Below are 15,886 nucleotides of genomic sequence, written 5' to 3'. Positions count from 1 at the left end.
CCATCATCACTTATACACCAGAACCCTCCCTTTTATGGGGAATGTTAGCTAGAATGCTTTGAGAGGAGATTCTTATCAATACACACTGACTGGCTGACATGCTATTCGCTTTTGATACCCACTTATTTACATGACTGTTAAATTTTCTAATAACAACAACATTGATCATTTAAAAAAGGAATTTATTAAGAGCTTTTAATCTGTGTGTGGGTTTACAAAAGGATCATACCTACCTTTCTGCTACATTCTAAATGCTTTTAGTGCCATTCTATGTGGATGATACCCGCTGTAAGTACCTTTCTTTGTAAATTATATCCAGCCATTTACCTTAATGCTAATTGTAAGGTGTAATTCTTAGCAGATTGTACCAAATCATTTTTTAATGGCCCACAAAAAAGAAAATAGAAAGGATTTTTTTGTGTGTTTGTGACCAAAGTGAGACAACACTGTAAATGGAAAACATATTGGCAACCAAAATAACAGTACATATATATTCCCCATTACATAGCAGCACCAATAATTGTGGTGGAGCCAGGGCCAACAATGACCCGTTGCAAAACAACTGTCCTCCCCAAAATCCTTAAAATGATTGCCTATTTGCCTTTTCAGCCATTAACTAGCCATTTTAGCATACTAAATGAATTTACCCTTTCCTCAATGTGCGGTAAGTGGCTCCACCATTCCCGTAAATTTGTGTGGTGCCCCTCAGGGAAAAGTTTAAGGCGTCATTCGTTGAAGATGATACCGACATGTTTTAACCTTGCAAAGCAGATGGATACGCCCCTTTCCTTGTTTCTCACTGGCTAATCCATCTTGCAAACCTCCCGTCTGAACTGTTTGGGTCCGGTTAGAAAGTGACAAAACCAATCAGTGACGAGGGGCGGTACTTTTGGACGGGGTGGAGTCGTGATGTAAGCAAGCAGCAACAAGGGGCCGGTGCAATTATGGCGGTGGACATTAGTGTGGATGCTGCTAAAGTGTCAGTTTTATCAGAACTTGACGACATTTCTTCATTAAAAGAAGAACAAAGAACAGCATTAAGTTGTTTTCTTTTCAAAAACAACAAAAATCATGTACTGACATGTTTATAGTCGCCATGGTTCATGTTATGCAGTTCTATGTGGAGTTAATCCCTTAGTAGCTGCACACGCGCACCTCGGTGGCGGCGACGACATCACGTTTTGTTGCTCTGATTGGTCCGTAAAGACAAACAGAACGTTCATCCAATCACCCTCAGAGTTTTTTTTTTTTTTTTTTTTTTTCCAAAGCCTCTGCCCTTTCCCAAACATTGTATATAAAAGGTTTTTCCAGGCGTGTCAGGTTAGGCATGTTAACTTTACAGCTCAATATTTTTCCTGGGTCTTTCTGATGTTTTATTATTTTTTTTTTTTTCTGATATGTAAAGCAATGATTGGTTGCGGTATGTGTAAGCTAACACTAAATTACCCTTATGACCGACAACAATAAGTTCTAAGCTACTTTTCTAGCCACCTATCCATTTAAATGTCTCTTAACCACTTTAGATAGAAACTGGCATTTTTTAACCCTAACCCATAACTATAAAGAAGAACAGAATATTCTAGTAAAATAGAGTAACTTGTTCCACTGAAAAAAGCAATTACTAGCATGTGGTGCTCTTTTTTCAGACAGCCTGAGACATAGATCTTAGTCATCGCCTCCCGCAGACCGTTGCTGTGAGACGCTGTCTCTGTATGAACAGAAGTGCTGTAATTTAACCAGTACAACATGTTTCCAGTCATGGATTTTTCTTTTATATTCAACTTTATTCATCAACAATGTCTTGCAGTTACATTCATGGAATAACATTGCAGACTAAGCAACATTTCATAAATGAACAGAGAAAAGGTCAGAGGTCTAACATGAGGGTAAATTATATTAAAGTTTTTGAAGTAAATTTAGCACAAAGAGTAAGGAAATTTGTTTTCAGCAAATCATTTACTTGTAAAAATGCTTCTTGGCAATCAATCTTGTACCATTGGAAAACCTGTTTATTTCAGTTTAAAGTGGTGCTACATTTGTAAGGAACATGCATTTGTGAGCTGAATTTATCATAAATTATCAATCGCATGTTTCCTTACTTTTTGTGCAAATTTTACAAGTAGATGTAGATACGTAAATAGTGGCATGCTTTAACTCCGTTAGCTCATGCTCAAGCAAACGTAGCTACACTAGCTACATAGTGAATGTTTCTACCTAAGTCAACGTAAGCGTGACGTAAGCAAGCAGCAACAAGGGGCCGGTGCAGAGGCAGAGGACATTTGCGTGGATGCTGCTAAAGTGTCAGTTTTATCAGAAGCTTACATAGCTACACTAGCTACATAGTGAATGTTTCTACCTAAGTCAACGTAAGCGTGACGTAAGCAAGCAGCAACAAGGGGCCGGTGCAGAGGCAGAGGACATTTGCGTGGATGCTGCTAAAGTGTCATTTTTATCAGAAGCTTACATAGCTACACTGGCTACATAGTGAATGTTCTACGAAAGCCGACGTAAGCATGACGTAAGCAAGCAGCAAGCAACAGCCGTTAGCTCATGCTCAAGCTAACGTAGCTACACAAGCTACATAGTGAATGTTTCTACCTAAGCCAATGTAGCTCAGAAAACTTAAGAAAAATAAGTTTTAGCGAACTAACTGAAGCTAGCATAGCTACATAAGCTATGTAGATAACATCACTTATTAGCTCTGTTAGTATGGATATTTATGAGGTTTTTTAACTTTAACTATGTTAGCTACATAGCTTTGTTATCTACATAGTTTACACAGGTAAAAGAGCTATGTAAGCTTTACTTCCTTACAATGTTTTCATGGGGGACAAGCCTTTTTCCAGTAAGCAGACTGTTGACTAATTTATTTGGGGTTTTAGCATGTATGTCCATTCTGATGGATGTGAGGTCTCACACTAACGGTCTGTAAGAGTGGCCAAACCCTTCTTGCGTTTCCTCAGAAAGTCAAAAAAGCCTAGATTTTAGGACGACCTGGATTTCCAGGCAGCTCTTGTATTTGCATCTTGCATAAAACTAGTGGTCTCATTCAAGTTAAAAGGCTTCTCTCCTGGGTCATAAATACTTACACTGAAAATCCTGAAACCTGTGCCAAAATGTTTTCTTCCAGCTGGTCAACAGGATAAAAACACAGAAAATGTAACTAAGTAGTATGTTCTAAAGTTTAATTCTGATTTCTGACCAGGTGCGTTTCTTCATGGAGATCATGTGGCCTGTGGTGCTCTTCATGGGACTAGTGTGGCTAAGAAGAGTGAATCCACTTTATCGCCAACATGAATGTGAGATAACTCTGAACATGAAAATATCAGAAATATACCCACAGTGTCCTCATTTATAAGTCTACATATTTTACCCTTCTCCTCCTTAGGTCATTTCCCCAACAAGGCCATGCCGTCCGCCGGGATCCTGCCATGGATCCAAGGAATCTTCTGCAATGCCAATAATCCATGTTTTCAGTATCCGACCCGTGGTGAATCTCCGGGCCTGGTGTCCAACTATAACAATTCCATGTAAGCATCACCTCATGAGCTGGAAACAGCAGGTCAATATGAGACACAGAAGAAATGTGATTTCATGAGGGAGTGTAGAGTTATGTAACAGATTTTCAAAAAGTTTCTCTGGATAACTTTGGTCTCGTGGTTTTGTTGATGTCTATACAGTGCCATGAAAAAAATATTTGCCCCTTTCTGATTCCTGCAGATGAATCACACTTAAATGTTTCTGATCATCAAACTAATTTTTATATTTCACCAAGACAACCCAAGTAAATAGAAAATGCAGTGTATGAATGATTGTTTAATTTTTTAAGGGGGGATAAAATCCAAACCTATCTAGCCCTGTAAGAAAAAGTAATTGCCCCCCTCGTTAAATCACGAGTTAACTGGGATGAACCACGTTTTTTGCAAAGCTGAGTTCAAATTTACTGGCCACACCCAGGCCTGATTACCGCAAGAATTGTTGAATCAAGAAATCACTTAAATAGAAGCTGCCAGACAAAGTGAAGAAGGCTACAAGATCTCACATTATGCCACCATCCAAAGAAATTCAAGAACAAATGATAAAAGAAAGTGATTGAAATTTATCAGTCTGGAAAAGGTTACAAAAGCCATTTCCAAGACTTTGGGACTCCAGCAAACCACAGTCAGAGCCATTATCTACAAATTGTCAAAACTGGGAACAGTGGTGAACCTTCCCAGGAGAGCTTGACCAACCAAAATGACTCCAAGAGTGCATTGATGACTCATCCAGAAGGTCACATGAGAACCCAGAACGACATCCAAAGACCAGCAGGCCTCACTGGCCTCAGTCATGGTCAGTGTTCATGACTCAACCATAAGAAAGACACTGGGCAAAAATGGCATCCATGGGAGAGTTCCAAGGCCAAAACCACTGCTGACAAAAAAGAGCTCAAAGGCCCGTCTCACATTTTCCAAAATACATCTTGATGATCCCCAAGACTTTTGGAGAAATATTCTGTGGACTGACGGGACAAAAGTTGAACTTTTCGGAAGGTGTATGGCCCGTTACACCTGGCGTAAAAATAACACAGCATTTGATAAAAAGGACAGCATGCCAACATTCAAACATGGTGGTGTCAGTGTGATGGTCTGGGGCTGCTTTGCTGCTTCAGGACCTGGACCACTTGCTGTGACTAATGGAACAATGAATTCTGCTGTCTACCAGAAAATCCTGAAGGCGAACTTCCGGCCATCAGTTCATGACCTCAAGCTCAAACACTCTTGGGTTATGCAGCAGGACAACGACCGAAACATACCAGCAAGCCCACCTCTGAATGGCTCAAAATAAACAAAATTAAGGTTTTGGAGTGGCCCGGTTAAAGTCTAGACTGAAATCCAACTAAGATGTTGTGGTGTGACCTTAAACGGCAGTTCATGCTGGAAAACCATCCAATATGGCTGAGTTAAAACAATTTTGAGTGGGCCAAAATTCCTCCACAACGATGTGACAGACTCATCACCAGTTATCACAAATGCTTGACTTCAGTTATTGCTGCCAAGAGTGGCACAACCAGTTATGAGGTTGAGGGGGCAATTACTTTTTCACACAGGGCCAGACAGGTTTGGACCCCCCCTAAAAATATAATGATCATTCAGACACTGCATTTTCTGTTTCCTTGGGTTGTCTTTGTGAAATATAAAAATTGGTTTAATGATCCAAAACATTTAAGTGTGATAAATACGCAAAAATTTCAGGAAACAGAAAGGGAACAAATACTTTTTCATGGCACTGTATACTTATCATCATGTATGACTTTATAAAATGTTAATTTGTGTGATTTTTGTTCTGCTTTTATTCTCAGATTGGCTCAGTTTTACTCTGATGCTCAGGAGCTTCTTTTCAGTGACCCAAACTTTCTGCAGCTTGGTCGCCACTGGAGAGAACTGAATGCTTTGAGTAACTTCATGAACTCCCTGCGCACACATCCTGAACGTTTCTCAGGTCAGAGCCTTTTCTCAACAAAACATGCAAACATCATTTTCTGAGGATGTAAATTCAGGATGCCTGCAGCAGGACCATATCCAGACTTTGGACACAAAGTTTGTGTGCAGATATGAATACATGGATAGCATTATGTATTCTTTCAAAGTCTTGTATCCATATCAAGGCCAACTACTTCTTTAAATAACTTTCGAATATCATACAGGTTTTATAATCCTGTGGATAGCATTTTTAACTATTAAAAGGGACAAAACAAAGGGGGAAATTTATTGGATGTATTTTTTTATTAATCCCAAAAAGGGGATGCCGAAGGCTCAGTTTAATGTATAAACAAAATAATGCTGGGGGCAGCCCATAGCTTCAGCAATATCTTTATCTGATTTATCAACAATGTTGTCCTTAAGGGACGATGTTTATCTTTGTGGTGATGCATTGTTCTGTTGTCAATTAACAGCTCACTGTGAGGAAACTTTATTTTATCACTGTTCAGAATTCTTTCATTAGCATAAAATTAATGAGCATCAGCAAGACCAAAACTTCTCCAAAGCCAGATATGTCATCTACACCTAATGGTAGCAGCAATGAAAGGGGCATAGTGAATAACACAGTTTCTCTAATTACCACTCAACAGTGACAGTTATTCTATTATCCATCCACCCATCCATCCATGACCACTCAAAATGCCTCAACTCTTATGCATATTTGCACTAAGTAATCATTTTACTTTAACTTAAATCACTGCGGTAAAATGCGTCACCTCATAGGCATATTTGCAGTAGTTATTCTGTTTCCTCTAATGCTGTAAGTAATTTATCTGCTCACTTTAAGTCATATTCTGTAAGAAGGCTCTCTGTGGTAAAATGCCTCACCTCACATGTTCACTACACAAATTGGCTATCTTAACTTATGTATAAACCTAATAAAAATCTTCCCACATCCTACATACTTTATACTTCTGATCAAGTTTAGTCAGCCTTCTTGCACCCTTTGCTCATCTTTGGCTGTTCATGCACAGTCAGAGTTCATGACCTGGCAGAGCTTGAGCAGTTTTGCAAAGAAATATGGAGTAAAATTGCAGTGTCCAGATGTGCAAGCCTGATAGAGACCTATCCACACAGACTCAGAGCTGTGATTGTAACCGAAGGTGCATCTACTAAATACTGACTTAACGGGGTAAATAAACTTAAAACAAAAAGTAAGGCAATTTGTGTTTGGTACATTATTTCTTTGTTTTAACAATGCTTCTGGATAATTAATCTTATACCATTGGAAAGCCTGTTTATTGCCCTTTTAAATTATGCCAAATTTGTAAGGATCATGCATTTGTGGGATGAGCATGTGTCAAATCTTTTCTGCCAATGCTAAAGATCTTATTTTGCTGTTGCTATTGACTTTTGTTTTGAGCTTCTGGTACCCCCAGGTGCTGCCAATCAGGTGCCTGATTGGCAGCACCTGTGAGCATGGGCCCTGCTACAGTGGTCAGGTGTCTGCTTCAAGAATCGGCATGCCATGTTTGGCTGATCTGGATAGGGCCCGTCGGTTGGGCAACTTCAAGCTGGTGTTCCGCAAAACCAAGTTGAGGCATTGTTTGGAGTGAACCCTAGTACCATCTCCAAACTGAAGGCTAAGTTCCATATAATGGGGAATATCAGAGACAGGCCGGGAAGTGGGCGTTCCAAGAAGACAACACCCCAGGAATACTGTTTTTTCACCCTGTCAGCAAGAACTCTATCCTTCAAGATGACAACACTCACCCCCACAGAGCGGGGTTTATCAGAGACTACCTCCAGAATCTGGTAGTAGAGAGGATGGAATGTCGTGCCAGCATTCCTGACCTTAACCCCATTGAACACTTGTGGGATCAGCTTGGGCATGCTGTTCGTGCCAGAGTGACCAACACAACCACGTTGGCTGACTGGAGACAAATGTTGGTTGAAGAATGGGATGCCATCCCACAGCAGTGTGTGACCAGGCTGGTGACCAGCATGAGGAGGAGGAGCCAGGCTGTTGTGGCTGTGTATGGTTCACACACTATTGAGGCTCCTGTTTGTTAAATGAATAAATTGTTAAATTGTCAATATGTCTTGCTTCTTCAAACTTCAGTAATCCAATCCACCAAACACCAAACGAGAGTCAATGTCAGAATCAGCTGTTTGGCATTGGCAGAGAAGATATGGCACATTTTTCATGGGCACAACCCACATACTCAGCTCTGCTGCTCATCCCACAAATGTATGATCCTTACAAATGTGGCATCATTTAAAAGGGTAATAAACAGGCTTTCCAATGGTATAAGATATATTACCAATAAGCATTATTACAACAAAGAAATAATGTACCAAACACAAATTTCCTTACTTTTGTTTTAAGTTTATTTAAGGAGCCACTTATTTTCCCGTACATATTTTCTTTTAATTGACATTACTTCTGAATCTTCTGAAATCTGTTTTCACTTTGACATTAAAAAGGTTTTTGTTGAAAAATCCAAATTATATTGACCATGATTGTTTAAATAAAAATCAGTTAAAGAACAAAACATCTAAGGGGGTCAATAGGCACTGTAGCCCATAGCTGCCACTGCAACCCAAACAGCATCACCACGTCCAACAGACCCAAGCGTGGTACATGCAAGCTCCAGATAGTGACAATTTTGGTACTACTGACCCTTCCACTTGCCTCCTCATGACTCCCAACCTGATGGGCAGTAAGAGCAGGGACATGACTGGTGTTGTGAAGTGGGGACCTCCCTTCACCCGTGTTTTGTCCAGAGGCCAGACAGCAATGCTCCTACACTCCCAGCTGTCTCCCTCATGAACTGACTGATCCTCTGATACTTTTCAGTACTCTCAATCACTAAAATAGCCAAGTTCAGGTAGTGTCTTTTCACAACGTTATGTTAAAGTATCAGAACTTTTGATTACCATAAATGGGTTAGTTTGGATATTTGTTTTATGAAGGGTATGAACAATACATTTTGAGTAACCTGTCTGTGATGAGGTCAAAACCCACGTCTCAGTCTGCATGCACTCCCACTCATTTCACCATGAGTCCGTGTGTGTTGTACACATTGTAACAGGATTACAAGACATGGGTTTAAGAAGCCCCGTAAGGTAATCTGCTTACTTTCACCACCCCTGCGATGTTTATTTGGTGGGAAAGCAGTTCACGTGTTTCCCGCACTGAGGGTCTGATCTCTGGAGACTCCATGCAAGCACTCTTTGTTAACATATACATGACATGAACATGAACAGTGTATTTATATCATGTTTCCCTGCTGGTTAAATAAACCTCAGGGATGGGAGAGGATCTAGGCTGAGTGCATTCCAGCCTGTGAATGATTACGTCTTCTCGCTCTCTGTGCTGCCGCTCTCATGGACGGACAAACACAGATACAGATCCACATTCCAGCAAAGTTCCCATGAGCCCCTGGGGCAGAAAATTGAATCATGTTGAGAACAGAGTTATGTAACTGATAAAATGGACTCTTTATGAATGGTCATATTAATCAGAAAATGTTGGAGTGGAGGTGTGCATTTCATGTACACATCCCCTGAATGTTAGCAGTGTCCTCTAGTGTAGAACATCTTGTATACTCCATAATTACACACTCAAAAGACAACTTTGACCTACTGGTGGTAACTTGAGTATTGGAAATCTATTTTTGACTGAGGGTCAATGACTATTATCTTGTCTTGGTGTTTAATATGCAGCTACAAATGCTTCTGTGTAGCGTAGCTGGACAGAAGCATTGAAGGCACTGGGAGCAGCTTCTATAATGGGCATCGGGATATTGAAATAAGCACATCAGCTCATTTAAAGCTGACACAAACACTCATAAACAGCCACTCAACTGTCCATCCAACCATCTGCCAACCCACCCATCTATCCATCTGTCACCACTCTGCCGCCACAGAGTTAGTCTGATGAACACTTAGCAGTCACAGAATTACTCTGATGACCACTCAGCAGTCATGGAGTTACCCTGATGACCACACAGCAGTCATGGAGTTACTCTGATGACCACACAGCAGTCACAGAGTTACTCTGATGACCACACAGCAGTCATGGAGTTACTCTGATAACCACACAGCAGTCATGGAGTTACCCTGATGACCACACAGCAGTCATGGAGTTACCCTGATGACCACACAGCAGTCATGGAGTTACTCTGATGACCACTCAGCAGTCACAGAGTGCCAGAAAATGGAACTTTCACTGAACAAGCACCTTAGCCCTGCTAAATGTAATAATATTAATCATGATGATAATTTCTCTCATCCCCTTATTCCCTTGTTCTTTTTCAAATGGTTTCCAGTGGGTACAGAAGACATTATCGCAATGCGAGTCAATCCAGGGCTTAACCCGGATTTAAGCTATATAAGCACTTTGCTCTGTAGAGAAAAACTTGATTCATGCACAGACAGGCAACAAATAATGAGACAATGATGTCTTTCTTTATTCTTACTGCCTATCCTTGTGATGTCAGGGATTTGTCTCAGCCTGCCAAGTATGTGTGCCAACATGTGTCCTAATGTTTCCAGAGTTTCAGTATCCACTCTGACTCAAGAAGCATAAACATGCACAAGCACAATAGATAACAGAAAGAGCTGCAATACTTCACTAAATACAAGTTGATTTTAAAAATTGTTTAAAAAGTCAAGACATAGAGATTTGAAAAATCCATAAATTAATAATATGTGACAGTAAAGGCTGCGTGTTTCTGGGGTATAGACAATAACTATTTGTCTTTTTCTGAAGTTGTTTCCTTTACATCTGCCATCTCTCTGTGTGTTCAGGTTGGGGGATCAAGGTGGAATGGATCCTGAAGGACGATGAACTGCTGACAGCTTTCCTGCTCAGAGACATTCCTCTCTCGCCGCCTGTGGTCAACCAGCTCCTTAATGCACAAATAAGACCTGAACAGGTACAGAGGAACACAAAGTAATGTTCTACAAAGTAATGTCATTTAAAGAAAAATGAAAGATGATTGAATAAATATTAAACCTCTTTAAAGTGACTGACCTTATTCAACAGAGGTCTAGCAAGTTGGCACTAGTAGTGTCAATATTAATACAATGTCTACAAAAGTGATTGTAGTGTAAAGACATCTGTGTCTGGAAGATCCAGTCACTGGTTAATCAGTATTCATGGCTACTATTACACTATGAAAAAGAAAGAACACTCCAAGCAGCTAAGAGAAAGGTAATCTGCCTAGATCAGGCCATCCTCACAGACTGGTTGACCATGCAAGAAAGAAACTAATGAGATAGGCCACCAAGACACTTATGACTACTCTAAAAGGAGTAACAAGCTTCAGCAGCTGAGATGGGAGAGACTCTGCATACAACAACAACTATTGCATGGTTTCTTATGGGAGAGTGGCATGTAGCAGAAATGCAAAAGACATGTGGGACCCTTCATGGTCAAGAGGAAGAAATTTCTTTGATCTTATGAGACCAAAATGGGGCTTTTTGGCCATCAGACAAACATTACGTTTGGCTAACACCAAACACAGCACATCACCACATGCTTGGGGATGCTTCTGGGCAGCCGGCCTTAGAAGGCTTGTAAAGGTAGAGAGTAAAATAAAGGCACCAAAATATAGGAACGTCCTGGAGGAATTATTCAGTCTAAAAGAGAACTACAGCTTGGGAGAAGATTTATTTTCCAGCAAGACAGTGACCTGAAGCATACAGTGAAAGCTACACAGAAATGGTTTAAAGATGACAAGGTTAATGTTCTGGAGTGGCCGAGTCAAAGCCCAGACCTTAATCCAATAGATGATTTGTGGCTAGACTCGAAAAGGGCTGATCATGCCCAATCCCTGTACAGCCTGATTTAAAGGTAAATTTTTATGAATATTTATATATATTCATGAATATTTCACTTATTTCACTTATTTTACTTTACATATTTTTATCTAAATGGCAGTACTTTGTAGAAATCTGTTTTCACTTTGACATTAAAGAGTTCTTTGTTTTTTTTGTCAGAGTGGTCAGATTATATTCACCATGATTGATTATAAAATCAGTAAAAGGGTCAAACATCAAAGGGAGTGAGTACTTTTTACAGATACTGTGTCCTGTGTTACACCCCACACTGCAGTGTTGAACAACAATTCTTTTGCCAAGGGCTAGGAAGTTTTCTACTTGTACAGACTTGTTCTGTCAACGATATCTCTGGGAACATTTACTTACTCAGTTATTCTTTTGTATGATGAGTTGACCTCAGGTATGTTGGATCAGTCTGATGTAGAGGTATCAGTATGAGCAGTAAATCTGGCTGAAAAACAGCTGGAATAAATCTCCAGCTGGCAGTTTACACACAGCAAAACACACGTAAATCATTGCATGCCGTTATATCCAGACATATGTGACATCCCCAACACACCCCTCCTTCTCCTTAGTCTTTGAGCATTTACTGAATCATTAACGTTTGTGTGTCTAAGAAGCTGGTAGATATACTGAAAACAAGTTTTGCACAGAAAGGCCCTGCCTTCTGAGATCTGAAACAGAAACCTTCTGACATTAGTATCGAAACTCGATTTTCTCTTTCCCCAGTCCTTTGCAGGCTTGCACTCACACTGCTTGAGGCGTACCCTTGCCTGAGCATGGTTACCTCTTGTAAATACAGCACTATACAATACTGGCTTTGTTAACAAGAAATGCATTCTCAGAGTCAGCACAATGGAGAACAAGAAAAAGAACATGACTGAAACTTTACTCACTTTGTGGCTTATTTTGTGTTGGTTTGGTCAGATATATCCTGCCAACATGCCTGGATTTATCTATTACGCAAGGCATCACATCAATTTGCATCAATAATACATCACATTCATGTTAGGTACCCTCACATGTTGTTGTACATTAAGAATCGCACCATAATAAAAGATTCTTAATGTAGCCTGCTGTTTATAGAGATGGAAGAAGTTTTCCACTATTGGAAAGATCCTTGAGCTTCTTTATTGTGTGCCGAGATCCTGAAATTACTCCTGAAATCTGGGCCAAAGGGTTAAGAGTAAAATCTAATCTAATGCAATTAATTATTAGATCTGTGTTTTAAAGGGTTAACTCAACTGGTTAAATGACTCATTTTGCTCCCTCTCCCTAAGCTGAACACCTGTGCTTGCTTGTAAATAAGATTTTCTCTTCTTTTAGACAAGCAGAAACTTTTTTTTCCCCAAAACTGATAAAGTTTACTTGAATGCACCAGTTTGACCTACATTCGCTTCCTGTTCACTCTCTGTTTTTCCAGTTTGCCTTTGGGGTCCCAGACCTGCATTTAAAGGACATTGCCTGCAGCCTGACCCTGCTAGATCGATTCCTCATTTTCCCAACCCGAAGAGGACTCTACGCCGTTCGAAACGCCATGTGCATCCTTCCTGCACAGCGGCTGCAGATCATCGAGGACAAGTTCTATGCCAATGTGGACTTCTTCAAGCTCTTCCGGCTGGTCAGTGTTGACTTGGATTAACAGGGTTGATGCGGATGTTAGTTTTATAGGATTAGGAAGCTGTTCTTATCAAAGGAATTAAAACAACAAAGGCAAATATAGAAACTATCCCAACTAAATAAAGCCTACAATAGTTAACACCTATAGACTGTGGAAATGTACCATGGCAAAATGCCAAACCCTGCAGTCCAACTCTTTCATGATTTAAAGCAGGGGTTCCCAAACTTTTCAGCCCATGACCCCCAAAGTAACAGCACCAGAGACGGGGCCCACCATATTTCTGGAGGTAGCTAATGCATGTTATACTGAGCATGATGCACAAAATTACTTTCTAAAGAGATTTTGAACACATAAATTGCATTTAATTGCAAACCTTACTTAACTATGGTTTTGTTTCAAATTCAAATTGCAAATTTTAGGATCTAAATTATTTATTTTCAGATTACTACATCTGAAAGCTGTGAAACAGGATGTAACAGTTACAAAGCACTGTAAAACCATTATGTCACTCTGGTTTATGAGCCGCAGATTCTTTTTGAAATCCCAAAGGGGAAACAGGTTGATGCGTGATGATTAAGATTTAGTTTGGCAAAGTCCACAACGTGCAGTTTTTTGCAGCTGTGTTGTTCTTTTAGCACCATCTATTTTTGCAGTATTGAGTCAGTGCATCTACAAGCTATAATGCACAAGTTGAGCTCTCAGCCTGCATCGATGAACAGAGAAAAAAAAAGTATTGTATTGAAGTAAAAGTACAGTTACTCTGGTTAAAATGTACTGTGGTAGAAGTAAAAGCAGTGGTCTTTAAATTTACTAAAGTAAAAATAAAAAGTATCTAATTTGTTAATTTGTCAGTAAGTTGACTTTAAGTACTGAGTACTGTGTACTACTGAGGAGTTGTACAGTAAAATGTGATCTTTCCTTATGGGCAATGACAGCAAGAGAACAGATCTCCAACCAGGTTGTCCAGGTAAAGGCACACCTCTATAATAGAGTAAAATACACAAAAAACTAACACTTTAATTATGTCTATTTTGTTCTAACCTATATATAGTTGAAAATATTTTACAATATAAGAGAGCTGCAGTAACTCTTGAAAATCTGTGGGTCTCCTGGCAAGAACAAAGCAGGGTCAACCTCATAGCAACCTCATGGTCACAGGCAGTAAATCTAACTCAATGGATAACTTTACCTGTGGTGCAAATGTGTCTGACGTCAAAAACAACAACATTCTACCTGAAACATGACCAAAAGAACCTCAGAAGGGATCCCAGAGAACAGGCAACATCTAAACACAAACAAACACATCTCAACACTTTGCCCAATTGCATGATGGGGAACTCTGACCACAAATCCCCCCAGATTTGAAATTGTAGTGGGCAGAGCTTAGATCAATTGACTCTACAGAGTTGAACTAACACTGGTGGGTCAAAACTGTCAAATAACTCCAAAACTGAAGGCCATTTCACTCAGAATGGAGTTGAAATTACACTTTGAGAGTTAAATCAACTCAGAAATGTTTAACACACTTCAGTTTGCTGTTTTGGGATGTGATGTGCTAATGTGTAGTCAACAGAGGTGGAATAAGTTCAAGAGTGTTGTACTTGGAAAAAAGTACAGTTACTCTAGTTAAAATATACTTAAGTAGAGGTAAAATCACTGATTTCAAAATGTACTTAAAAAAGTACAAGTACCCCAAAAGACCTGCTCATTTACAGTAATTTAAGTAAATGTAATTAGTTACTTTCCACCTCTAATCTCTCCCTGTCAGCATTACTCCAGCAGCCCCTATACTTTAGTGAGAACAAAAGGGGGCCTTCACAAAAGGTTAGCTTGCAAGCTTAGGGTGGACACGCAAGGTGAGGGGCAGGTATTATTATTGTGACTTTAGCTGTGATATTATAATAAGATTCTGAATGGATGAAGACCACAAATAAAGAGCTGGGTTGCCTTGTTTCACATCATGTTGGGTTATGGATAAGAACGTACAAATATATTTGCCAAAATACAGAAAAAACATACGTATTTTTAAAGAGTTAAACCCTTTTTAGGTCATAATTCATGGTCTGTAAGCTTAAAGACATTGGTTGACATGTTTTAAAATAGAGATATTTTGGCAGTTACTGGTTGAGTTCATGAAAAGGAGAAGAGAGTGTAGAGTTGTTATTGGATTAGCACCATTTGGGACGTTGCCAAGTTAAGTATCTTATTTACAAAGAACTTCGATGTCAGCACACTCCATGTACAGAGGCTGCCCTTAAAGCAGGCGGTCATGGTTTGAGTCCGGGTGTCATTTCCCACTCTCTCCCTGGTTTCCATCTCTATACACTGTCCAGTTAAATAAAGGCATAAAAAACATTGATGCCAGTTCTTAGAAAGCTGAGCCAATGGCTGGCTGATGGTCTTTAGGTTAAACTGGCAAGAGGGGAGAGGGTTTTTGGCAGAAGAGGACATTTGTGTTATATTTAATTCATCACTGCAGAGGGTATCAGATTAATACATATAGGTGGATTGTAAAGAACAAATTGGAGGATTTATTGGTTGGCTGCCACATGTGTATCAGTGAGCTTTTAAAGTTTTTTTTTTTTTTTTTAATAAAAGCACAGTCTTAAATGGGTCGACAATTTACTTCAGGTTTATTAAACTTTCTTTATTCAGGTGGTGTTTGACATCACATCGGCAGTTTGGCTTCAGATCACATCTGTATGAAACCTGACAGACTCGCCCAGGTGTGCTCTCTCATTCAGCAGGTTTAAAGCTTGAAGACACAGATAAACAGATGTTGGTATTTTCATAAGAGCTCTGACTCACAGGGTGGGACCATTTATTTCCCAAGGAATGGCAAGAGCCCTCTTAAGTAAACAAAGTCAGGTCTAAACTGTCTGCACTTTTCAATTCTTATCAAGGAATGTTCAAGCACCCTTGCATCACAAGACTTGAATTTCCTCATGGGTAC

General features: G+C 39.8%; 1 protein-coding gene across 1 annotated transcript in view; it reads left to right on the top strand.

Moving 5' to 3' along the window:
• The window catches only part of abca4a (ATP-binding cassette, sub-family A (ABC1), member 4a), a 58,220-nt gene that overhangs the window by 81 nt on the left and 42,253 nt on the right, over positions 1–15,886 (top strand). The window contains exons 2-6 of the mRNA XM_041814731.1: positions 3,206–3,299; positions 3,389–3,530; positions 5,342–5,481; positions 10,278–10,405; positions 12,736–12,933. Of these exons, the coding sequence (XP_041670665.1) occupies positions 3,206–3,299; positions 3,389–3,530; positions 5,342–5,481; positions 10,278–10,405; positions 12,736–12,933 (702 nt within the window). The remainder of the gene's footprint in view (positions 1–3,205; positions 3,300–3,388; positions 3,531–5,341; positions 5,482–10,277; positions 10,406–12,735; positions 12,934–15,886) is intronic.

This window comes from Cheilinus undulatus, linkage group 19 (assembly GCF_018320785.1).
Source record: "Cheilinus undulatus linkage group 19, ASM1832078v1, whole genome shotgun sequence".
In the NCBI taxonomy this organism is placed as follows: domain Eukaryota; kingdom Metazoa; phylum Chordata; class Actinopteri; order Labriformes; family Labridae; genus Cheilinus; species Cheilinus undulatus.
This window is presented reverse-complemented; position numbering and strand designations above follow the sequence as displayed.